At 41.4% G+C, this 25,696-nt stretch overlaps 1 protein-coding gene across 7 annotated transcripts in view; it reads right to left on the bottom strand.

Annotated features, from left to right (window-relative positions):
- The window catches only part of kirrel3b (kirre like nephrin family adhesion molecule 3b), a 169,706-nt gene extending 151,160 nt beyond the window's left edge, over positions 1–18,546 (bottom strand). For all 7 annotated transcript variants that reach the window (XM_082503695.1, XM_082503696.1, XM_082503699.1 and 4 more), the window contains exons 1-2: positions 18,250–18,546; positions 18,011–18,082 (exon numbers count right to left, since the gene is read on the bottom strand). In XM_082503695.1, the coding sequence (XP_082359821.1) occupies positions 18,011–18,082; positions 18,250–18,499 (322 nt within the window). In that variant the 5' untranslated portion in view covers positions 18,500–18,546. The remainder of the gene's footprint in view (positions 1–18,010; positions 18,083–18,249) is intronic.
- Between the last annotated feature and the right edge of the window lie 7,150 nt (positions 18,547–25,696).

The following is a 25,696-nucleotide window of genomic DNA, read 5'->3' as shown; positions in this document are numbered from 1 at the left end:
TTTCAAGGGATCTTGTATCCGTTTTCACTCTTATATGCTTTTCATACAAGTTTCACACAAGACAGATACAAACTTTATAAGATTTATATATATCTTTTCCATATGGGCAAATACACATACACATTATCTGCTTGACTGAAGTAATCAACCTTTGTCGATTAGATCGAGGTTACGTCACGATAAACACAAAGTCAAAAACAAATAAACAGGGGTCCTTACCATCCACCTTCCTGGACTTAAATTAAACCCTTGTCCAGGGATGTCAAACCCACTCAAAATATCCACTTTGATCTTAAGCGTGCTGGACAAGTGAAACTTGCTTTCTGTCAGTGTAAAGACGTTTAACAGCATAAATTAAAGAAGCACGGCTATGGAGGAGGCCATTATTAGCAGGAAAAGCTGTAAAACTTATAAAAAATGCAGTTAATCCAAAAACGTATGCCCTCCTTCATAGGGCCGGATTGAAGTCTTTGCTAGGCTGATTCTGGCTCCCAGGCCTTGCGTTTGGCAACCCTCCCTTAGTCTTTGAATGGAAGAAGAGTTAAAATATCTCCACCAGAAAAAAAGTTTTTGATCCAAGATTAGGCATAATCCTCATCTTAGAAACGAAGTTCAAGTTTTTGTCACAGTGACCCTGAAATCCTGTCTGCGCTTGTATGATCCTATCCAAATATGTATTGCAAGTGGCAGAGGACCTCAGCTGGTACTACTACTACTAGCTCAGACCTTGACCCGGCCACAGCACTGGGGTCAGCTCCAGTCATAGAGGATTGCTCTTTATGCCTGTCTTGCTGATACAGCGCACAGACAGACGGTACAATGAAGTGTCAGTGCATGGCCCCAAGAAAACTGGGGACAAATCAACAGAGATGAACTGGCCTCTCACACAGCCATCAGAAACACACCCACACATTCACTGTGACACCGTTTTCATCAGGTTGCTACATTTTACAAATGAAGCCATACTTAATTAATAAGTCAAATATCCATAGATAGAAATAAAGATGAAAATGAATGAATGAAAAGACGTGTATATTTCTTCTATTTTTATGCCAGAGTTTCGATTCCACAGCGATGTGTTGTTGATAACCTTTAAAAAATGTCAAGACAGTAAAGAAAGTTGCAGAGAAAAAGATGCTGTAAAAAAAAGAAAAGGGAAAAAAAAGCAAGTGCACTTTGAAGGTAGGGTTACAACACTTTTGGGACAGACTGCAGATTTCTTATTGTCATAAACATCGACATGCCCCTTGATCAAAGGCACACACTGCCCCCATTGTTTGAACCGCAGATGCAGGAGGAAGAAAAATACTTCCTGCAGTGCTCCTGAATACAGAGAAATCTATTTGTTTCAATTCCCTTTGAAAGAAACACAGCTGAATCAAGTTCTTGTCTGACAAATTAAAATCTGTGCACAGACCAAAGTGTTGCTTTGTGCTCATTGATTATGGGGTCCACAGTCAAAAGCCATATTTTCTCACAAAGGTAGTTTTCTTGTTTCTTGTTTGATGGAATACTTTGAACCTATTAACTGTATTGTTTTGCTCTACCTTTGTAATTACTCGCAAAGCTAAGCCCGGGTTTAAATTTGCATTACAATGTAGCAAAAGCGCACTCAGAACTACACTTCCAGAGTTCTATGCAAAATAGCAGAGAAATTAGCTTGTAGGCATCGCAGTGCTAGGCTGAACTCAGTTTCTCACTAAATGACTCTTAATTCAGAGAGGCCTTTTTCTCGCTTTGAATACCGAGCAATTAGCATTAAATGCTAGAGGTGCCATAGATTGTGCTTTGGTATAGCACTGTAGACTGTAGAGCTTCTGGAAGAAAGGACGATTAATGTTAATTTCAGTACAGGGGTGGCGAATCGTGGGAGGATGAAGTTGAGATGCATAGCATTTAGTGAGAAGTACCTACCACATAACTAGTTATAGAGGTAGGATACCTCTATAGCTAGGTGTCTATCACATATCTAGTTATAGTAGAAGAATACTCTATGCCATAACTCATTTTCACCTTATAGAAATAAAAGTCCAATAGAAAATATTTCACTTTAAGCCTTTGGTATTGTTGCGGATGCTGCCCTTCTGCGAAATACCGACAGGTCTGTGGTTAGTGTGGGAGAAAGAGACTGATTGAATGAGATAGAAAGAAAATATAGGCCACCTCAGAGCAGCCAGGGTCCTCTGAACAAAAAAACAAGTTCATCTTTTAGTCTGGTGGATGACAGGGTGATGTGGTATGGTACTCTGCCCGTTCTTTTAGATGGTTCAAAAGTCCTTGGCATTTCTGCAGCAGTAACAAACAAGCCGAGCCTGCACGTGGGCTGATGTATGTTATGTTCATGTTACAAAAAGTTCCCATAGATCCATGCATTCGAAGCTGAAACTTGCAGCTCATGCCCCAGTTTTCTGCTGCTTGTCTGAAAGCAAACCGAATGCAGAGAGGGAGACAAATGTAAAGTCAGTTTTCCTTATACTGTTCTCACTTCCCCCTTAAGACATAGTACTCTGCCATCAGTCATCTATTTGCTTCACTGTCACACAGGCATATGTTAGAGTTGTCCTGTCATGTTGCATTTTGTGAACTTTAAGATGGACCTGACCTGCTTTATGTCGCCGCGGGGTGAGGAAGCTGCAGGATGGCATGATGGGATGTGGGCTGGTGTGCAGTGTCCCAGCATGAGTCTCTGGGGCCAGGTATAAGTAAGTGCACACGTGATATGCAGTCATGTTAATACTTGCATGTTTCTATTTATTTCTTTATTTCTCTGTTGTCATCCTGTGCTTCCCTAGCATGCTCTGGTTCAGTTTCCCAACTCTCACTCCAACCGTGTGACTTAATCAGTCTGACAGACTCTGGGTGCCTGGGGAAAGTCTCTCTCTCTCTGCAGTCCCCTTTCTCCTCAAGTTTACGCGCTCTGTGACAAACTCATTCTGGCACCTTTCGAAATGCAGTGCTCTCTGTTGGACGGCCCTCCATGGTCTCTTCACACACACACACACACACACACACACACACACACACACACACACACACACACACTAAGCCTAAGTGCAAAACCTCTCTAGAGTACACGCCATACACAAAGCATTCATAGATGCACACAGGTACAAGGGGGAACACACAAACACAAGGCCGTACAAACACATAAATACACAAAGAATGTAGCTAAGAAGTGGGACGTACATTATTCCCAAGGCACTCATATTACGTCTCACACCCCTCTCCCATAAAAGCCCTCCTCATTCCTACGTAAGTGCTTCTGAAAGCCGCTAGCTTGCATAGAGAGGTAGCAGTTCCTATTACTGTTTTACTGTTATTGAATGACATTCTTAATTAGTTTTAATGAGAGTCTCGTGGTGTTTGACCTCTCATGTATTTTTTTAAAAGCAATGGGATTCTATGTCCACCATGTAGGCAAACCTTGGCTGAAGTCCAGCCTGGCTGGCTAACAAAGTGGAGTAGGGGAAAAAAAACAAAATACAAAAACCTTAGCTCGTGGTTAAGGATGTCCCTGCAGGGCTCGAATGCTTTACTGTTTAATTCAGCATCATAACAACACCCCATAGCATCAACGCTCTACTCGAAGAAGAAGAAGAAAAGAGAAAAGAAGAAAAAAAATTATTATTATCGGGAAAAGCTAAATGATCTTCCTCCACCTCTTATCTTTTGGGACCTCTTTAAACTTTGACAGCACGTATTTTCTCTACTTCTACAAAAACCACTGTTGACAAAGCTTGCGATGGCTTTTCAAAAATCATAACCTAAGCTATGAAAGTAAAGAAGAGGGTGCAGGCAGGGTGGAGCGGCTGGAGACAAGTGTCAGGGGGGATTTGTGACAGAACGATAGTAGCAAGAGTGAAAGGGAAGATTTACATGATGATAGTGAGACCTGCTATGATATATGGTTTGGAGACAGTGGTGCTGACAAAGAGACAGGAGCCCGAGCTGGTGGTGCCAGAGCTGAACATGCTAGGATTTTCTTTGGGAGCGACCAGGATGGACAGGATTTGAAACAAGTGTATCAGATGGACAGCTCAGGCTGTGCTGTTTGGAGATTAAGTTAGGGAGGCAAGGTTGAGATGGTATGGACATGGGCAGAAGAGGGATAGTGGATATAGGACATAAGATGTTAAAGATGGAGTTTCCAGGCAGGAGGAAAAGAGGAAGATGACAGAGAAGATACATGGATGTAACGAAGGAGGACGTGCATTCTGTCGGAGTGACAGAACAGGATATTAGGGATAGGATGAGATGGTGGCAGGTGACTGCTGAAGGTGAGCACCTGAAAGAAAGAAAAATGTATACACACCTAGGGATGGGTACCGGTGTCCGGTGCACATAAACGGTAGTAACCAGACCGAAAAGCAGCGCACATTTCGGTGCTTTTTTTTCCTGAGCTGTGATACACTTCTAGCCAATCATTTTACGTTTCCGAGGATAGTAGGCGGGGCCAGGTATGTACGTTCTTTTAGAGCAGAGCTACAGATCAAAAATGCCCAAGGCGAAGCGGTCAAAAGTCTGGCTGTACTTCACAGCAAAATATGCAAACTCAGCAGCCTGCAACAAGTGCTTTAAGCTGATACTGTGATACTGTCAAAGGAGGTAACACCTCGAATCCGATGAAACACCAGGCGACGCATAGCTTTTTTTTTTTAAAAGCCGAGAAATGCGCCGTATTTGATAGCTTGCTGCAAGACCTCACACATCTACTGCGGGTGTGGTGCCTGTTATTGGACCCGGATTTAGCAACATCCCCCAAAAACCCGAAGAGTAGAGTCCTGGCCCCTAGCCCTGCCAGTGTAGCAGAAATGATGACGGATGATGATGATGGCAGCAGCAGCCGTTCTTCTCTGCGTGAGTAGCTTCATGTTGTTCGAGTGTAATTTACGTTGAGTAGGCTAACCACGTTATTACATTAATGCATGTAAGGTAAACTAGCAAACATCATCATAGCTACATGCGGCTGTCTTCTTGTTTGATGGCAGACACTCCCTTCACCCTGGCCAAAAAGGCTAAAATGACCAAAGAAAAAGAGGGAAACAGCTAAACATGAGAGGTTTTTGGACAAAGCTTGTGTTTTTTCCATTGTTTAAGCACTGCTTCCAGCCAAGAGTGATACCATATATGCCCCATAGCTGCAGAAAAGGCTAACATTGTTATCTTTTTACAAAAAACCAGCTGAACATGAGAGGTTTTTGGACCAATGTTGTATTCTCCATTCTTTAAGCACCGGTTTGAGCACCGTTTGAGCACCGGCACCGTTTCAAAAGTACCGATTTGGCACCAGTATCGGATAAAACCTAAACGATACCCATCCCTATACACACCTTTGTCATAGCAAATGAAAATAATACAAAAAATAAAGGGTGTCTTTAAGAGGATTTAATCTAGTGCTGCAGGGGAATATAAACCACTCAATTACAATGAAAGAACAAAACAGGTATTTGCAAAGGCTTGAGTCAAACCTGTGTGATTGACCTAAACTCTTCATGGGGCAAATTATTAAGGTCTGCTTCAATTACCTTTATTCTATCAAGCTTATCTGACTCTAATTCCTGTCCTTTGTTCCAGTTAACATCTCCATCTTGCCAAAGCAGGAGCTTTCATCCTGTCAAAATAAGTGTAATAACACTAATTGTGCACCTGACAGATCATATCCTCATGGGGTTACTGAAAATTTTGGAGCCCTTTAGCAATTTTTAGTTTGGTTCATTTTACTTATTTGTGCAATTTGCCTCTTTATTTATTTTTTTCAGACAGAATGGAGTGGTCTTGAAAGTGGACCCTCTCTGACCTGCCTTTCTTTCAAAGGTCTCTATGTGCAACAGCTTTCATACTGATGGTACCTGACAAACGTTTCCCCTGACATACCTCCCATCTCTTGTCGTTCTCTTCCACATGCCTAAGCTTTTTAATGACAAAGGCTTCCAGGCTTTCTCCGGCTTGGCTGAATTGGTGGAGCAAGGGTCCTACAGAGCAGAAAAATCAGCAGCAAAACAAGACAAAAGGGACGAGAAATGCAATGCAGAGAGGCAGATTTTGAGGAGTCTGATAAGGGACATTTTAGGTCTGCTCAGGATTCTCTCATTATTCTCCATTTTGAAAGGAAGCAATAATGAGAACAAAACATTTCCTATCTTTCAAAGTGGCAATTTGCCCATTTAATGCCTGTGCTATGTAGGCCTGACATCCCTTAATCCTCTCTCTTTGCACTAATTTCATTCTTTTTTCCTTTTATTTCTTGGCTGATAATTCTCACTTTATTTCCATTAAGCTTTGTTTGTTCACAGCGATCTGTTGCTGTAATTTATTAGAGCTGTCAGCTTAAATGATGTGGCATGCCGACACGGCCCAGCAAATAGTGGCTCCCCCTTTCCTTTTCTCCTTTTATGGAAAGCCGCCCTAGTTTTTCCCCTTTTTTCCTTGTTTTTTTTTTTTTCTTTCATAGAGGAAGAGAGAAACATTACAATTAAGATGGTGACATCGACCCACTGGTGACCATGCTCTGGGACCAGATGTCCTGTCAGAGAAATGCTGGCCGTCACCTCGAGGGAGCTCTGGGTTGAAATCTGGTTCATGTCTCAGTGGGGGAACTCTACAGATCCTGTTCCTTCATTAATTCAAGAATAACTCATTTAAGTTGTAGTCTCTGTTTTCTTTTCTTTTTATGTTGCTGGCATTCTTCAAATCGGCTCGATAACATAATACTGAAAGTCACTTGCAAATTCTCGCGAAGGAAAACTTCATGACCTCTTGGCCTGAAAATTCTGCATTACCTATTGAGCCCAGTTTAAGCCGAAAGAAATGATCCTTTCACAAAAGCAGTCATTTGCTGTGCCTTTTAAATTGAGTCAAGATTGTTTCATTTATTTATTTATTTACAACCACCCCTACCACCACCCCATACACACATATACCCACACACACACTTCCTTAAGCCCCGGTTGTTTGACAGATGCCCGGCTATCAATGCTGCGTGAAGTACATGTCATTTTCCTCACAGGAGGCCTTAGAGGAAATGCGATCACAACGAGACCCCACAATCTTTACTGTTTCATTTTCAAGCCCGGGATACTGCCTTTCTCTCTTATTTCGTCCTGTACTTCTTTTGTACGAGGCAGCTGCTGTTTTTTGAGATGAAAGACTGTTTGGCAGTCTTCAAAGAGTCACAGAACTCTAAAAGTCACTTGTGCAGCAGCGCTGTTCATTCTCCATTTTATATCCAATATGGAGGTGATGATCAAAAGGATCTGAGCTGAGGGAGAAGCTAAAAGATGTCTGCTTTGGAGTAAACAACAGCCATATCAATCCCCAGACCCACATGGGGCTCTGGTTTAAGTACTGTCCTTTAGCTAATGCCAGACACAAGTATTACTATTTCTGTATTTGAAAGAAACCTGTTATGGGAAAAAAAAAGATTTAATAAGGAACAAGAGTGAGAGGAACTGATTGTTTTGAAATAAATAAATGCGTTTATTAAGCAGCCTGCCGCACCGATACTAAACATCTCATCTCATTTAGTGGAGGAATGTAAAATCATTAGGAGTCTGCTCATGAAGACTGACAGCAAATCCAAACCATTAACTCTTCCCTCAGTGTGGAGCACACCCATCTGGAAGAGAGTCTTTGGGCTGCAGGAGATCCAACATATATTTATGAGAAGGCTTCTCCATGTTTCAAATGAGGCTGTGTTGCAGTTGTGCAGCTGGTCTGAGCAAATTGCATCTTTTTAAATGAAAGCTGCATTAATAATGCATACTAGTAACCTGGGGAAAGTTTTGGGGCCACGCACTGGAGGTGATGGGGAGGGGGGTTTGGTTGAGAACTCTGAACATCCAACTGTGTGCTGCCACGATCATCCTTAGTTGCCCTGCTGCATTTTTAATGTCCTGCTGTGCCACTGTCACACAGGCTTGGGACAGGGGCAATGACTCCTCTCAACCAGATCATAGTGGGACATGAGCTAAAAAGTCACATAAGGGTATTCAGAAAAAGAATAATCACTTAAATGACTGTGCTACTTTGCACAACGCAAACAGTACGGTATCCTTTGAAAACAAACATTTGGAAGTAGTCTGAACCAAAGCTGTTGAGACTAAGATAGGCAAACAATGCAAAGTAATAGAATTAGCATACAGCCAAAGTGAAAAATAATCACATTTGTGCTTGTTCGCACATATGCACAAATACTCTACTTAGACAACAAATGCGCTGGCATTAGGGATTAGGGCTGCAAGACACAGATATGTTTTAATTTCTGACAAGAAGGCCATTCCTTTAGAGATGGATTTATTTCCATTTTTTATGGCTTTGTTGTTCTGTCGTCTCCTCTCGTTTCCTTTCCTAAGAACTAGATATCTCTGTTTACCTTGGAAGGCATTGTGTTGTCATTACTATCATCTGGCTGCTATTAGATGGATAATGTTGCCTTAAAGCAGAGAGAATGTCCTCTAGTCATCCCAGAACAATACTGCTACGAAGAAGAACAGGAATTTCACCTAAGTACAACTTTACCACTTCACCAACACTCCACAGCATGTTCGAAAAGTACTGTTACGGGTAAAGACAAGGAATTTTGAAATGTAGATTTCATATATCATGAAACCAAACACTGCCTTCAGGGATTCTACAAATCTCTGCAATAACACTTTTCCCCCCAGATGCCTCGTGGTTATCAGTGATGTAATGGGATCTAAATTGCACTGAGCACTGTACCTCTCTAAACTGGATACACCTGTGATGATGACACTGTAGGGTAACCAGGGTGCCAGCAACTGACAGTCCATTTTATAGTGACTATCCGCTAGTCCTATTTCCTGCTCTTAAAGGAAGATGAGTTGACCATAGTGGACTTGCCTATTCGCCATAACTATCTTGCCTGATGTCAGTTCTTTACAGGGTGCTGTCCACTCATCCGTCATTACATGGGCCTTTCTGTAGTAACATTATCGCTTTAGATAAGGCTTCAATAAACTGCCACAGCTTTTAGGGCTCTCTCTCTTGCCACTCTAATCCAATCTATGATGTGGAGTCTGTCCATCATCATGCACCGCAAGGCATTTCCCGTGTCCCTGTGCTCTTGGTTGCACAAGAAATAATGGATGGCCTTGCCCTTGGTTCACGCCAAGGCCTTATGGTACCTTTTCAACTGTTTGTCTTCAGGTTGTCTTAAACGGATCTGCACTGTGGTATTTTGATTTGATTAAATCAGGTTTAAAAGGTTAGATATAGAGAGAGGGAAAGCATTTGCCGTTCCCAGTACTGTGAGCCAGTCCTCTGCCATTTAGCATTGGGCATTGGCCAAAGGAAAGTGGAAAACTGAAATGACTTCTGTGCTCCTTTGTGATTTGCGCTAATGTCCCCCAGGGATTGAGCAATGACCACTGTGAATTCCCCCAGGACGCCAGCCAGATTGAAACCCCTGCCAACAGATTTGAAAGGATAGCAAATCATTTAAACTCCCCAATGTGCATTAGCATTTTTTTTTCATTGCCCAGGCCAGCCTCCACAATATTAAATTGCACTTGATAAAATAAAATAAAAATCAGAGAGTGCGACAAGAGCTCTTCAACCTCCAAATCAGCAAAGTGAATATTGGAGTGGCCACTAAAAATTAATTATACTTTAATTCACTTTGTTTACTCTATCAGGTTTCTGTCATCCACTCAAAGAACCCAGCAGAAAGAGAAAGGACTTAAGACAAAAGAGGAGCAACGGCCTTAAGAGGTGTGCGGTCGCAGAGACCCACAGCAGTGGAAAATATATAAGGATTGCCTTTAGCTGATCCTGTCTGTAACACCAAATTATTGCCGCGTATAAAAATAGGACTAGTATTAAAGTGGGCAGAGTGAATCCTAGCAGTGCCATGTAAAAAGAAAACAACAAAAGCACAGGCTAAAATCAATAGAGGCGTTTTTTGCTCGTTTTCTTTATATTAGGATATATTAATATTTAAGGATCAATACAAACCTTTATTTATAAAGTAGCATGTAATGAAATCTACAAATACTGGTCATTCCTTAACACTCAAGGTTTTCTTAACTATTATTGTGCTCAGCCAGCCAGATAATGCAAATGAGGTAATGAAATATATGCTTTAGTGTGTTTGCATATGAGTATTATGACAGATGAAGCTTTGCTGTGTAAACCACTGTTTAAGGTGCAATCAAAAGGTCTCATTGGGATTCCACATAATGTTGCATATTTTTTTTGACCACTTCAGCACATTTGTGATTTTCATTACAGAGAAGTAGCACTACACTGAACCCCATGATCTCAAATACAAATTCAAGTTTAAGGGTCACCACCGTAACAGAGCGTTGCACGGTGCCTTTACACGCAAACCTTTCCCATGTATTAGCATGGGAGGAGAACCTGAAGCAACGTATTGCTGCATAGGGTCACAGGGTCAAATATAGCCCCCAAATGGATGGGGGCTATATTTAAATTTGACATATTTGCTTTATAAATGCGCAATCACAAAAGTTGCACTTCATAAAAGTGTCTCATGAGACCAACAGACCAATAGAGGGATGGTGTTTTACCATCTCAAAAACTCTCTCACACACACACAGGCTGTCGTCAACTGCTCTTGCTTTCACAGAAACCAAAAGATAAATAGAAATGAAAGAAGATGGCACAGTGCCAACACCGAGGGGTTCTAAAAGAGTTTGGGAAAAGGGAGGGTATGCTAACACTGAGATCCCCACTACCGAACAGTCCTTTCTTCCCAATTGCTTAATTGTTTTAGTGGGACAGGCAGGTGGCTCAAAGCCCCATTTGGCATCTGGTAAAAAAAAAAAAAGAAAAGAAAAGGGAAAAAAAGCTCATCTACATCATGTATGAAAGTATTGGGGTGGGTGCCAGCATTAAACATGCACCCACCCCACCCCACTCCTAGGCCCCAACACCCACTAGTAGATTTCAAAAGTTTGGCTTGGCTCAAGAGCAAGTTTGTGCTGCTATTGTGTGAGATGTGCTTTGCTGAATAAAACATCTTTTGGTATCAGTGGCAGATCAAATAGCTTTTCAAAAAGCCATGCCTCTCACCACTGGTGCCTGGTACCACAGAGAGAACTGTTTTCCAACCCCGTTTAATAAATAGAAGCCACTGTGCTCATCCATTTAGCAACGTTAAGCACAATTTAGATGTATCTACGAAAATGGAAGCACACAAGCAGAGGAGGCATCTCACTACGGAGGCTGTCCCACACAATGATGCTTTACAGCAGTTCCCGTGAGTGTTCTTTATTATATTGGGGTCCAGACACCTACAACAGCCTCAAGGTTTACTTACAAATTAAAGTACTATACATTACTATCCATTGCCAGTTTTTAAAACATGCGCAGCAGTTGTAATGCCAGGCAGACACATCAACATCAACATTCACCCACAGGTGAGAAGCTTCTTTCTTCCTTAGATAGAGCCTGTACACGTTAAAAGGCTGATTTGCATTTATATTGCCATTCAGGGCTTGCAGCTGTAATTGCAGGAGCACAGTAAAAGTGCGCTGATGTACTCACATGTATACACAGGCGGACACAGAATGCATGTGAAGTGTCCGGTATGAAAACCTTTTCCTTGCGTCCATTGTTATGAATCTTTGGCATGAGAATGTCGGAACGACTACAAGGAGAAAGAGATAGGGAACAAACGGGAGAGAGGGGAGGAGAGCGAGTTCACCAGAGTGTAATATTGGGCTGTCCCAGAAACTTCCAGCCAAACACTAGGAAGTTGTTATCGGATCAGCAACCCAATTCCTCAAGTGACTGCTGTGCTGAAGCGTCACATGCATCTTAGGGGCCCCTTCCAAGCACAGCCTTTCACCATAAAATCGATGTATTGCTAGGCTGGTTTGCTAACAAATTCCCTGAGCAGTAAAACAACACAGGTACGGTGCTGCATCATGCTTGCATGCAATTTAATTAAACTTGGAGGTGAAGATTTGCAGAGATAGCACCACCCTAAGGAAAAATGGGCCAGAAATGTTAGGCAAAGACAGTCAACTATTTAAAAATAAAAAATAATCTTGTGTGACTAACACTCAAAATGAGGAATGCTTGGATTTTTAGCAAAATCCAATCCTGTGCCCACCTGATCATAATATCAAAGCAGCAATCTGTCATTTTCTTCAGATTCAAACTGCAACAGAGACAACATGCATGCACTTTGTTGATGTTGCAAACTAACTGTGAACTAACTAAACTGCTCAGTTGCCAGTAACAAAATGACAAGATTGAGCTAATAATTTCCTATTACTAATGTACTGGACGCAGGTTTAACTCAATGTGTTGTTCGATCAAATGTCTGTGAGAACAAAGGGATGATCTGGAAAATGACTAAACAATAATCTCAAAGCCTTGTGGTCTTTTCTTATCTATTAAGTCATGCTCAGTGGTTTAATCCCAGGCATGCTAATGTTGAGAATTTTAAAATCCATGCATACATATATTCTTTGTGCTCACATTATGAGTGAGATGATCGATTTTTTTTCTCAAATGAAATTTGTAGAGTAAATCTGCAGAACCATGATGGGAAGAAAACATAATTGACTGTGAATTATATATTAAGGTTAAATGTAGGCCAAAATAAACACTAATCACAGGCAGTCGCTCTGTGGGAATGTTTTAAACAAAAGACTTATTCATGCCTCAGGTCTGCAAAGCAGTATGCTGACAAGTTAGGAACAAACTGCTAATCCCTACATTGTCTGAACCCGTCTAGCTATCAACAGCTATGTTCCGCAAGCAATTACAGATCCTAGCAGCAAGTTAAAAATATATCAAAACCACAGCTGGGAAAGACCCGGATTAAAGGAGGAAGGATACAGTCACGTTAAACCCATCAATATATTTCTTGAGGCCCAGTTATGCCAATGTTTACCCTCTCCAAGGAAAGATAACACAGTATGATCCAGCAGTGCTCTATATACAGCACCCCCACATCTGAACACACAGTCCTGTAGAGCTGCCTTAAAAAAAAAAAAGCATAGCCTGTTGTTTCCTGTGCATTAAACTGCAATTTAGAAGCCGGTAATCCTACCCATAATCTGTCACCAAATAAAATCCTGACTGGGGTTAGAGAGGGCTTCCACATGCTTCTTCAGCATTAGTGAAGTATCGATATTGTGGTATTATTGCGCTGGTCTATTTAAAAAACTTCTCTGTTCTCCGAGGATAAAGTCTCAGAGGGACGGAGACATGACAAGAAAGAGCAGAGTGAAGAAGTGCAGCTGCTAACCCTGACTTCACAGGTGACCCAGCGATCACAACAGCATCTGGTTGAATTACTTAACACTGCCGCCCAACAGACATGTAATCCGGGATAATGCCCTTTTGCTGAGTGCTCCAATCTGGATAAATTCATCCCAGAGGAATGGGATCCAGCAGCGGAGACTCGGAAAGAGAGGAGATGAGGGCCTTGGGGTTTTGATTGGTTGGTACTAAAGAAAACTGGGAAGAGCGTCTAGATAGATAATGAGGCCCAACAGTAAACAGCTTGATTTTGTTGACAGACTGACTGACGGCATGAGAGGAGCAGATCATTGCCTGGTTTTCCAAGAAGGCTCTGAACTAATCATTTTCCCTTCCCTGGCTGACCTGAATCCTGGCAGACTCGAAATGAGGTTTTCATCCAGACCATAGTCACTGGATAAACGACACTTAGGTTTCACATTTTAATATTTGTAAACATGTATGTCAATATAATATTATCTTAATATATTTTTCTTCATTTCTCTATTCGAACAACAATCAACAAAACTCTGTTTTTAATCTTTTTTCCTTCTTTCTTTCTTAGAAATAGCATCTCTCTTTAATGCCAAAAGTAATTCCTAACATTGAAGCATTACAAGTTCCAGCTGTCCAGCAGCAGCCTCTTAGATTATTTATTCATATGTTTACTTATTACCATAAATATCCAACAGGGCATTCGGCTCAGAGGGATTACAGTGGGCTTAATCTATCGTGGCATAGAAATGAGCAGGAGTCACAGTGGATGAGGTGACTTAAGCTGGCTAGCCTTAATGGGACATGCAACACAAACAAGGCAACAGACTGCATGCCACTGGGCTCCATCATGAACTGGTGACATCATCCGTCACTCACTACATGACTGTCACGGTTAGTGGAAAAGTCATATGACCTGGACAAGGCAAGGACGTGCTTGCGACTCGTACCATGCATTTTAGTAATCCTGTACCGTTTCAAAATACAGACAATGCTCACGACCAGTACAGGAGGCTCTTGAACATATGACTTCTAGAACAGCATGTTGGAAAATTTACACCGTTTTTAGCATTCCAATAGAACTGGGGTAAAATAATTAATTACCTCTGAGTTATTATAGTCATAATCCATGCATTAGACAGCAGAGTGTGTTGCTTACAAATAATAATGAGGCTGAAAATTGGTATTTCTGTTTGAGTAGTGTTGTGCAGAGTCATGAGCTGTATTTCTTCCCCTCTTTCCCTCCCCTCTCTGAAGAAGCAAGAGTGATTTCCCATCTATAAAAAATCCACATATCCAAACATGACATAGAAAAGACATTTAATTATACTTTGGTGGAGAAATATGTATCAAAGCCTGCCGCCCATGAAAAGCGGATTTAGAGTCGTCAGACAGCAGTTAATAGACAGTAGTAAATGAAAAAGGGGGCTGTTGGGGGGGTACTAAGACGTGCTTTCCAGGACTAAGAAACAGCTTAGTCTGGCTTGGTGGCAAAATCAGGAGTTCCGACACCAGATATATTTAAGTGGTGGGAGATAATGAAGGTGACGGGGGTGGGCAGCAGATTTAAGGAGATTTTAAGATTGGGATTTTCATTCCTGTGCAGCAGCAACACCCCTAGTGGCTAAAACCCACATTAAAGATACCCTAACAGAAGACAAAAGATTAGACACTTTGTATGTTGATGTCACATTGTGAAGAGAAAGGAAATTACATGAAAAAGGGCAGGGAAATACAGGCAATGAGAGGGATATAAAAAAGGCTGTACACTTAGCAATGTTTAGTTTTTCTTTTGGTCATTTTCTTCGGAGTCTAGCACATTCAATAGGAGGAACTGCCCCTTTCCAACATATTCAGCTTTTGCCCTACACAGACAATCAATCACCCAAAGTAAGAGGGAAAAAATTCAAATAAACACAAAGAGTCAAAGAAGGACACTCAGTGAGTACATGACAGGGAAATGTGCCACTGCAAGGTGAGGAGTGAAATCGCAAACAGGCTGAAGAATATGAGAGTTGCTATACGGTGGATTAGACGGCAGGAGAAATGAGGAGCGGGGAGGTGGTATGAAGGGATGGACTAGGGCCTGGAAGAGTTTGGCCTGAGGTGAATGTGTTCCTGGAGACTGTCTCCCAGATTTCTGACTGGAGCTGTGTCATCTGTCACTGGCTGAAGAGGTGACAGCGAAAGAAAAGGTGCCCTAGATGCGATAACAGTGCAGTCAGGAATGAGAGCAGCTCACAACAGCTTTCCCTCTCTCCTTATTCTCCCCCTCTCCGTCTTGTTCGCTTTGGACCATTTACTTCTCAAAGTTGAGAGAGAGAGAGAGACAGAGAGAGAGAGAGAGAGAAAAGGAAAAACTGCTCAGCGCCACTCGTTTTGGACTGACTCCTCTCTCTCTCTTGCTCTCTTTCTCGCTGTCTCACAGGATAGCTGCGTCGAAGTGTATGCCTGCAATGGCCACAACTCCCCACTGTCCCCCATGTTCATAAAAACAAGATTGTTTTTCGCAGCTTTCTGCTGACACCGGCTCGACACATAAACAGAGCCGTAATTTGTACAACAACAGTAAGCTTCAGGGAAGCACTTTTTTCTCCCAAGAGGCATGAATAGAGAAGGTAGGCTGTTATCCCCCGTTTACCTGGCAGGGAAAGTGGTATTTTATATTATGGTAATAACCAACTGTGCTGAAATGCACAATCCCATCTCATTCCAGTTGTAGCAATCGTCTCATTCCAATTGGTATATATGAGATTTGGTGCTAGTTGTTCCCCACAACTGGGGCTAAACCTGCGATGATGGGAATGAAAATGTTGAGATTTAGGAACAAAACAAAATGAGATCTTCTAATGTTCAGTGTTGAATGTCTTCCACAGCTTTAATTTTATCTACACCAGACATGGAAATCAAGTACAGTCAGAATATACTGCTTAAGTCAACTGCAGATAAAATACTTAGCAGATGCATAACAAAGTGGGAGATACTAATGAACGATCATGTATTTCTGCATCACAATAAGCACAGATGGCACAGAAACACTTATGGAATCAGGGGAAAAGAATACAGCAAAGCAGCACAATCAGGAATAGCATCGTCTACGGTGTTTGATGGACCACAACTTTCCATTCCCAAAGCCAAGAGAGAGAAAGACAGAGAGAGAGAGCGCTTCCACTGCTCCAACTGCCCGTTGTTTCAATTTACACAACTAGCGCTACCGTATCCCGAGACATATGCTGTCGTGAAGAGCACAAACCATAAAGATGCTTCATCTGCAAAAGCTCTACCCCCTGTTAAAGCATGAGAGAAGCCGAGAGGGGGCTTAATTGCTCCATCAGTCAGTTTCAAATAGGTCTGTTATGATATCATTATTTTCTATTTGCCTCTACATGAAAAATAAGTCAGCTGAAAAGAAATATAATCACAGCAAATTGCTGCGTTTGACGAGCAGTGCATTTTTTTTGCCCCCCTATGCTATAGACTATAAATCATAATGTGAAACAGCTGAATTCAGTGCAGAAGAAAATGATGTTGTTTACCAAGTTTCATTTACAGCTGCTGTTTTATCAGCATGTTACCAACTTTGAGCTGTCAGTTTCCGAACAATGTGTCAACAAACTGAGATCTCAGGGTTTTTTTTGGTTTTTTTTTTTGTATTGGGGTTTTTTGCAGTTTCTGAGCTGTGGTTTAAAACAGAAAATAAAATAAAAAGGTCACAATTACAACTCCCCGTGGGAAACAACTAAAGGCACACAGACAGGCATTTGTTCAGCCACTGCCTCTTTAGAATACAGCCCAATGTGACGGGGGTCAAACCGCTGTAAAGAGGTGGTGAGTTATTGGCTCTTGCTCCCTGTAGTATAAACCAGCACACTCATTAACGGGGGGGGGGGGGCATGATGCTGCAAACCTTCCAGCAGGAACTCTGACAGTCTGATTCAGCTCTGTGTGTCTCTGCGTCTCCCAGCGCCACAGAGGTGTTACACAGAGTCAGACTTGTGCACTACTTTACTCACTTCTATTGTTTTCCAAAGACAACCACCTGGTGGTAAGCAGGGGAAACAACTAATCCATCCTCATTCTGTCCACAAACAGACTGTCTAGGAATAAAAATAACAACAGCAGATACTGTCCAAAGGGCTGGGGTTGCCAAGCTATCCACATGGGTCTGCCTTCTGAAGCACTTTACCGTTAACTTTCCTCTCTCTCTCTACATTCTTTTCACCAAGACCCCCTCCTCCCTTTAGCTGAAGTCAATGTGGAAAGGGCTGTCAGTTCAAAACAATGTGACTCAGGAGTGAACGCTCGACTGAACTGGACTGGGTTTAGGGGGCTTTGTTTGTGTGTGTCTGCGTGTGTGACAGGAATAACAAGCCCACATAGGAAGTATTTAACTTGTCTTGCCTGAACAGCTATGAGCAACTGACGGAGAAAAGTGCAAACTGCACTATTTAACCTCCACTACAGTCATACAGACTTTGTTTTTTTTCCCCTTCTTCTTTTTTCTCTCTCTCGCTCTTAATTCTCTCCTTTCTCATTCTGCATCAGACATCACAGCGCACACGGGAGCGCTATATCAGAAACAGTTTTTTGTTTTTTAAAAAGGAAGAAAGAAAAGCACGCAGATGGCACAGCAACAAGCGCAAGAAAGACGTCGCAGCAGCAAGACATGGGTATAAAGACACAGTTCTCAGCCAGCCAGTCACACACAGACACACACACAGCAATCATGAGAACGAGAGATGTGATGAATTAGCAACTTTAACGTGAAAAAAAAACTTACCATGTCCGGAGATCCACGGGAGCAGCAGAAGGACCCAGAGGATCATGACTGCGGAGTGGAGAGGGGCAAAACCTACGAAAAACAGTAGGCGAGTGTGAAATTGAAGTTGGCAGGCAGAAACACATGCACGAGATGAGACAGTGCTCCTCTGTGCTGCTGGGGGGTGGTGGTGGTGTGGTGGTGGTGTGGGGGGGGGGGGGGGAGGGATGCTACAGTCCCTCAGTGGAGTCTTGTTTTACCAGAGGAAAGCTGGTTGTCTGTCTTCTGTCCTCCTCTTCTTCTGGTCCTTCTTCTTCTCTCTCCCTCTCCTGTCTCTCTGTGTCTTTTCCCTCTGTGTGTCACTCTTGAGTGTAGCCGGTTGTCAGCTCTGCCTTTGCGCGCTCTCTTTGTGGTGTGAGCTTGTAGACTTTCTGTGTCTTCGCCGCTGACTCTGAGAATACACACTCGCTCACTCTGCCTCTGTCGCTCGCACGGTTTCTCTTTGCCCATCCATTCTGAGTGCCTTCAGCCCTCACTTGCCCGCTCTCTCTCTCTCTCTCTCTCGCTCTCTCTCTGTTGCTTTACCACAGCAGACCCTGTCAGGGGATAGAGCTCCACTACTAGACTCCTCCCTCCATCGCTCTCTCTCAGCCTGGCTGTCTGGGTGGCTGTGTGCCTGAGTGAGAGTCTGGGAGGCTTGGGTCTTCACTCTGGGAACCAGAGCTGCCATGGGAGAGGGTGCAGCTCCAATTAGAATGAGAATAGGAGGAGACCTCTGTAGCTACAAATTATGCAGACATTCACAAACAAAAACTGCACTTTCAGCCCCTCCTCCCCGTTAAGACCTTTGTCCTTTTGTACATCCCTTTTTTGGATTCTTTAGAAGTGGATTTTGGAATCTGTAGCTTTTTCTCTGTGAATGAATGAAGACCAGATTAACATTCACCACCAAAGCCGTATGATTCATTAGTATCCAGTTTTTATTAAGGGGGAATTAGATTCATAGTCACTCATTCAAGGAGATATGATGCAAGGCACCATAAAATAGTCAAATGCACTGCATGCTTACTGACAAGTTCTCCTAGTTGTGCATGTTAAATATTTAATACAGGGGAATTTTTTTCATACAGGGCAAGCAAGGTTCATGTGTAACAGTATTCCACATCTTGTACTTGACTTTGTTGCTGTTCAAAAAACCATTTTAATATCCACCGGGTCTCCTCCGAGTACTCTGGCTTCTAAATTGTGTTTCTAAATTGCCTATAGATGTGAATGCGATGTGAACGGTTGTGTGTCTCTGTGTTAGCCCTGCAACCAGTCCAGGGTGTACCCCGTCTCTCACCTTATAATAGCTGGGACCCTCCCAGCCAGTCACATCAGATGTCTGCCCGCTCTGAGCCTTGTTCTGTTGGAGTTTTCTTCTTGTTAAAAGGGAGTTTTTCTTTCCCACTCTCGCCAAGTGCTTACTCATTGGTTTGATTGTCTGGGTTTTCTCTGTATTATTGTTGGGTTTTTACCTTACAATATAAAGCACCTTGAGGCACCTGTTGTTGTGATTTGGCACTATATAAATTAAACTGAAATGAAAGGTGGGATATACCAGTTTCTGCAAATGTTTTTACTTAACATGTAGCTTGCCATCACCAGTGTGTGTGAATGGGTGGATGACTGAATGTAGTGTAAAGCGCTTTGGGGTCCCTAGGGACTAAGTAAAGTGCTATACAAATACAGGCCTTTTACCATTTAACATTTAACATGGAGTTAACAGGGGACAAGAGTGTCTATAGATATAAAATGTCTTAGTCGGTTGTGTTCTCTCTTCGTGTGACAATGGAGTATATAGTACAGCTCTACAATTTTCATCAGAAAGTGTACACATTATTTTTTCATTTAAACATTTTAAGGTAAATAGTTTTCAGCGTCATGAACATCTCCATTACTCCAGAGATGTTTTCACATGGGAACTCTTGAAACTCGAAAATGCCAGAGAGTCATTTCAGGACATTGTCCGGCTGCTGGCCTTTCTCACACGTGGCTCATGACCTCTTTAAAGGGAGAGAGCTGACAGACTAACAGCAGCATACATGACACCAACTTGTTGGCAATGATTTCACTCAACCATAGCCAACACTTACATATGGATATTAAATTGACTTAGTGCAATAAAGATAGAATAAAAATGAAAAACTGTTTCATGTGCAATCCAAATGACTCTGGTGTTTGCAATTTTGTATGTGACTAATTCTTGCATAACACTGGTAATCTTGAGAAAATGTTAGGAACAAATATATGAGTCATGACTCAAATTATTGAATCGCTTTTTTTGTTTACAGCATTGCAACCCCATGTGTGCACCACCGCATTTGTATAAACTTGGCACGACTGTCAGCTTACCAACTAAAATTAAAGAAAACAAACCCTTTGTCTGGGACCGGGTCAGGTCTTTATCAAAAATAGTAACCTGTCAAAGCAGTTAGTTAGTTATGAACCATCTAGTCAATTTATCAGCCTTGTTCCTGCTTTTAATTCAGTTTAAATTCCCAGCACAGTAAGTTGTTAATCCACAGCTACTGTAATTAACGCTGTACAAGTCTGAGTACTGCTCGGTGTCTGATATTTAAAACAGAACCTTTATATATGTCCAGATAATGAATAAGGGTGGGAAAGGAGGAGAGAGGAAAAAATGGATAATTGCCGGAAAAGAAACATGAAACTAATAAAGGAAAATGATCAGTTTTAAAAGACAAAAACTTTTCTTCCTTTCCTTCTTTCTTATAATCCTGTAAAGCTGATATGGATTTAAATACCATTTCTCCAGTGTCATCTGCAGGTAAGCAAGATCTGTAAATAATTCACATACATACTGGATAAACTATATTGCTTTTTAGAATTTTTTATTGCATATTGAGAGACTGACAGGCTGCCTTTGTTTGTTAGAGATAACTGTTTGAGGTAGAAAGAAGTGGTATTTAAAAGTAGAATAGAAGGCAGATCTTTCAGCTTTCAAGTCCCTCGTATATGGAACTTCCAACTCTCCCAGTTTGGATTTGGGACACAGATACCCTCTCTACCATTAAGATTAGACTTAAAACGAAGCATAAAGTTGGCTATGCCGAAGGTTTCTTCCTGTTAAAACTGAGCTTTTCCTCCCTACAGTGGCCAAGTGTTTGCTCATGTAGGGGTGATCTGATTGTTAGGGTTTTCTTTGTATTGTTATAGGGTCTTTACCTTACAATATTAAGGACCTGACAGGTGACTGTTAATGTGATTTAGTGCTATATAAATAAAACTGAATTGAATTGAATAGAATAGAAAACCATCAGCCCACGTCTTTATCATCTCAGCCTGTGATTCTATCATTGAGGTGATGTAGGTTTTATGAATCCTGTGTTTAACTATTAGGACCCTGGATGATTTATTGAAAACACAATTTATATGAATCAAGTTGGCACTTTATAAATTGTATATCCTATATTTTTTTTCTTATTAGTAATGACTGATATTAAAATCCGTACTACGGGGATGGACTCCACATGAGTACGAGAAATGCTTAATACATCTGGATCAGAGCTCTTGTAATGACACAGTAAGCACTGTATGAGGGCCTAGTCTATTTTATATCAATTTAATCCATCCTTCTGACCTACTAATCTAATCAAAGGGCCAGCAGATGACAGGTGGTCTTTTCATCAGTGCAACTAACAGCTACACATAAAAACAACCCCTCTGCGGCCCGAATCAGAGGATAACAGATTTGCATTCTGCCTAAGAACATGATGAGTAGGGGCAAAGAATAACAATGGAGCAATGGGGGTAAAGGAGGTAAACAGGCAAATAAATTTGTACTTCCAGTGCTCACAATCCTCCATTTTGTAGGACAAACCTTAACCTGGATTATTTTTGTATAGGATGATGGAGGGCAGACGTAATATATCTAAACAAATTACAAAGACTGTAAATGAGATTATGACTATGACTTCATTTTGAGGCAGGAACATTTCCATTCTTTAATTTTTATTTAGCCAAGTCTTACAGCTTGTGTCATTCACATCCAAAATTCTCAAGTAGTTAAAAGCAGACCAGAAAAGCCCCCCTACCCTCTTACAGACAAAACAAAACAAAAATCAACATGCTTTGTTTTGTGACGTCCCTGCACAGAGCTGATGCATGCGGAGATGTGATGTCTAGTGAAGGGCTCTTACGCTCTTAAACCCACAGTGCACCCACAGGGGGCATAATCTTAAAAGACTCTGGAGAGAGGGAAGTCTTTTTTTCTCCGGATTTAAGAGTCTCTTTATATCAGCTATGACCATAATCCCCCGTCAAAAGGACAAGCTTGAAAGGAACTGAAAGTGAGCTGAAACAAAGTATAACATTAATCGCATGTTGCTGCCTGTAAATCACCCACATTCTTAATTTCAGGTCATCTTCATCATAGCAGTCAAGGTCATTCTGTCCTCAGGTAATAATGCAGTTTATGTGTGGGTCATATGTAGTCATGAGGAAATAATCTGTGTGACTGATGGGTGTCATGTGGGCAATCTATTAAAGGGTATTGCTTCCTTCAGCTGGAGCACAGTCACTGCACGTGTTAAAAATCCAGTCTGGGCCCAAACATTTGTGTCCACTTGATCGAGCTGACTGACATCAAACAGGCTTTTCTCCGTTGGAGAACGATCTGTCCAATGAGTGCCACAGGAGGACTTACCATTAGCCCATCAGGCCATGGGCGGGGACTAAGGCCATTGTCGTGCTGTTGTAAACGATTGTCAAGTGGTGTGCTTCCACATTGATATTTTAAATTGCCGGCGCTCACTTGTTTTCAGCACACAGAGTCATTCCCGCTGAACAACAAATGGAGAAACACGCTGAACCGCTTTTACTTTGCTCTGCTGAGCTCCAGCAGGGTAACACATTGGCGATAACTTCAAATAACCTTAGATTCAGGAGGATAGTTTGTCCTCTAGTAACTGTTTAATGGCATTTGGATCTCTGCGCTAAAAATATTTGTAATTAAAGGAGTTCCGCACCTCTATTACCGGTACACTCTTGGAGTCGCAAAAGGCAGTTCAGAGAAAATATGAAAATCCATATAGCTCATTCTAGCAGTAGATAATGCCTCAAGCTTTTAGTGTACGGCAGAGATGATGAGCAGACCATACAAAACTCTGTCAAACTCACTTATTTGTAATACTGCTCCTGCATTTTTCTTTTCTTCTTTCAAATTTAGTCTTTGTCTCAGTTTAGCAGATTTTACACAGATGTCAACAGTGCCACAAAGCAGTTTAAAAGCTTCAAGGACTTCAAAATGTTTACATACTGAGTTAGGCTACCCAACTCCCACTATTCTGATATTCAAAATGGGTGGATGTTTTTTCTTTTACATGTCATGGTCTCTTTGATAACCTGTAAAACAGGAATCAATGCAGCTATGTAGATGCCATTTTACAACTGTGGTATGGTTTAAAATAACACAAAGCCAGTCCTAATAAAATATATCTGAAGCCTGTGAGTTAGGCCTTATCATTTAACTTAGCTGCACAACAAAGAAAAACAGGTTTCTATTGAAATTGCAATACTTACGCTGCAGTATTGTAAGTATAAAGGACTGATTTTCATGTTATTCTGACTTTCAAGAGACAGGATTATTCAAGGCAGCCAACAGTTTCCTTTCAAGTGAGAAAAGGCAATAAATCTTATTTATCCAGAACTTTTTCATGTCTGCTCGTCAAAGCTCAAGCTCATCTTACACCGCGCAGCAAAGCAGCAGCTCCAAACTAATTTAATTAATTAGGTTTGGTTACAAAGTGACCTTTGAAGCTTGAAGGCTTAAAAATTACTAGGAGCAGATTGAGAATCAATCCAAAACTGAGAGTATAGGAAAGAAAAATGCAATTTAGAGGTTATGAGTAATTTTCATGGTTATCAACTGTTTAAGGAGAAAAAAATTATAATGCTTTATGGATTAGGGCATTAATCTGTATTTTTGTAACTGCAAAGCTGCCATGGAGAAAATGAGATTTTTGAAGTGTTGAAGCTACTGTATACTGTTTACCTTTTTTGTTCCACCCATGAAATCTTTTGCCTCCCCGCCCTTTTCCACACTTCTACATCAGATGAAATGCAAAGTCTCGTTCACACACTCAAAAAAATGACACGTCGAGATGATAGACAGCCACCGTGTTTTTGAGCTAAATAGAAAGTGACATATCTGTTTATTTCTCTTGGGCCTGCATATCCGTTGTTGAGACACTGAAAGGTCTGAAGCACATCTGCCTGTAGAAGCGTACGTGCATCCTAGAGTTCATGTGTACGGTAAGTGTGTTACCGTCAATTTGTATTTTGAAATTAACAAATCAGCCAGTTGTCTTTCAGGGAAGGACATCCACTCAATCTTTGTCAGTCAGATGATTCCCTAGAGATGCTACATCTCTAGCCCTGATGGCTAAGATTCTCATTCTAATCAAGCCTCCAAAGTAGCAGAACAGAGGTCTAAATAAATGGAATTAAACAGTACGGCAGGGCGCGGGGAGAACGCTTAAAGCATGGTGACATCTTATTTTTCTCCAGAGCACATCTGAACAGGACATTTACTGGGAGAAAACCAATTCCACTGGAATTTTGTTCATTTAAATTTTATTTTGTATCAAAGTAGAAAAATCAAACAAACAAAAAAACTGGGCAAGAAATTAGTTTTGCAGTATCTTTTAAAATTATAATTAACACTATTCCCTTTAAGGTCTTTGCTCATTAGCTTTTAACCTTGCTGAATGCCGAATGGCATTTCAGGAGCTAAATTGTTTATTACGGTAGATACATTTTATGAACCTTCTTAAGCTTAAAAGGTGTTTACCCCAAAGCCTCCGAACTAATGCCACTCTTACACTTAATTTGATAAATGAACACATATACCCAAGAGGAAAAGGATGAGCATCTGAAGAAATTCATGCTGTTTTCCACATGCTTTAATGCAACATGTCTTCTATGCTACCAAACTGGCTATTATCTAGTGAAATTAATTCGGATGTGTTTTGCAGGCTCTTAAGAGTATTGTTTAAGAATATATTTAGCTCCATGTTAGGCAAACCAGTGTGATCAGAATTCCACTATGTTGACATGCCCATTCACATCACATCCAGTGCAGCTTTACTGTGCAAACATGTCCTTTTGTTCATGTAATCTGACCAAATGGTGTTTCTGAACCAAAGTATACAGTCTGCTTTAGCCTGGAGCTCTTCTCTGACTCAGTCAAATTCCTACAGCTCCAGGGCGGTTGGGTCATTTGACTCTTCCCAATTTGAATTTCATCTCCTTTGCACTGTGGAAATTAGGTTTTTACATGCAAAATGCTGCTATAGATTTGTTTGCCATGCTCATCTGGAAGGTAGGTAAAGAGCAGCAGTCAGCATTATGCACCTTAGGAAAGGTTCTTAGGGGTCACAGGGTTTTGCATAAGTCAAGTTGGATTCTTTCTTTGGAGGGAAATTGGTACAAGTTGTTTAACATCTAATGGCTAAACTGTTGACATGCATTGCATGCCCATAGCTGACACACTGCGTGGTAAATAAAAGAAATGTGGTGAACTATGGATTTACCCTCAGGCTTGGACTCTCCGTATGACAGTGGGAGAGAATACAACAGCTAAAGGATAAATATTAACCAAAGACAAAATGTATGTATGCTACTATAATCATATTTGGTTAACCA

Source organism: Aulonocara stuartgranti (genome assembly GCF_965226115.1).
Source record: "Aulonocara stuartgranti genome assembly, chromosome: 14".
NCBI lineage: Eukaryota > Metazoa > Chordata > Actinopteri > Cichliformes > Cichlidae > Aulonocara > Aulonocara stuartgranti.
Note: the sequence above shows the minus strand (reverse complement) of the source record. Positions and strands in the feature narration are given on the sequence as shown.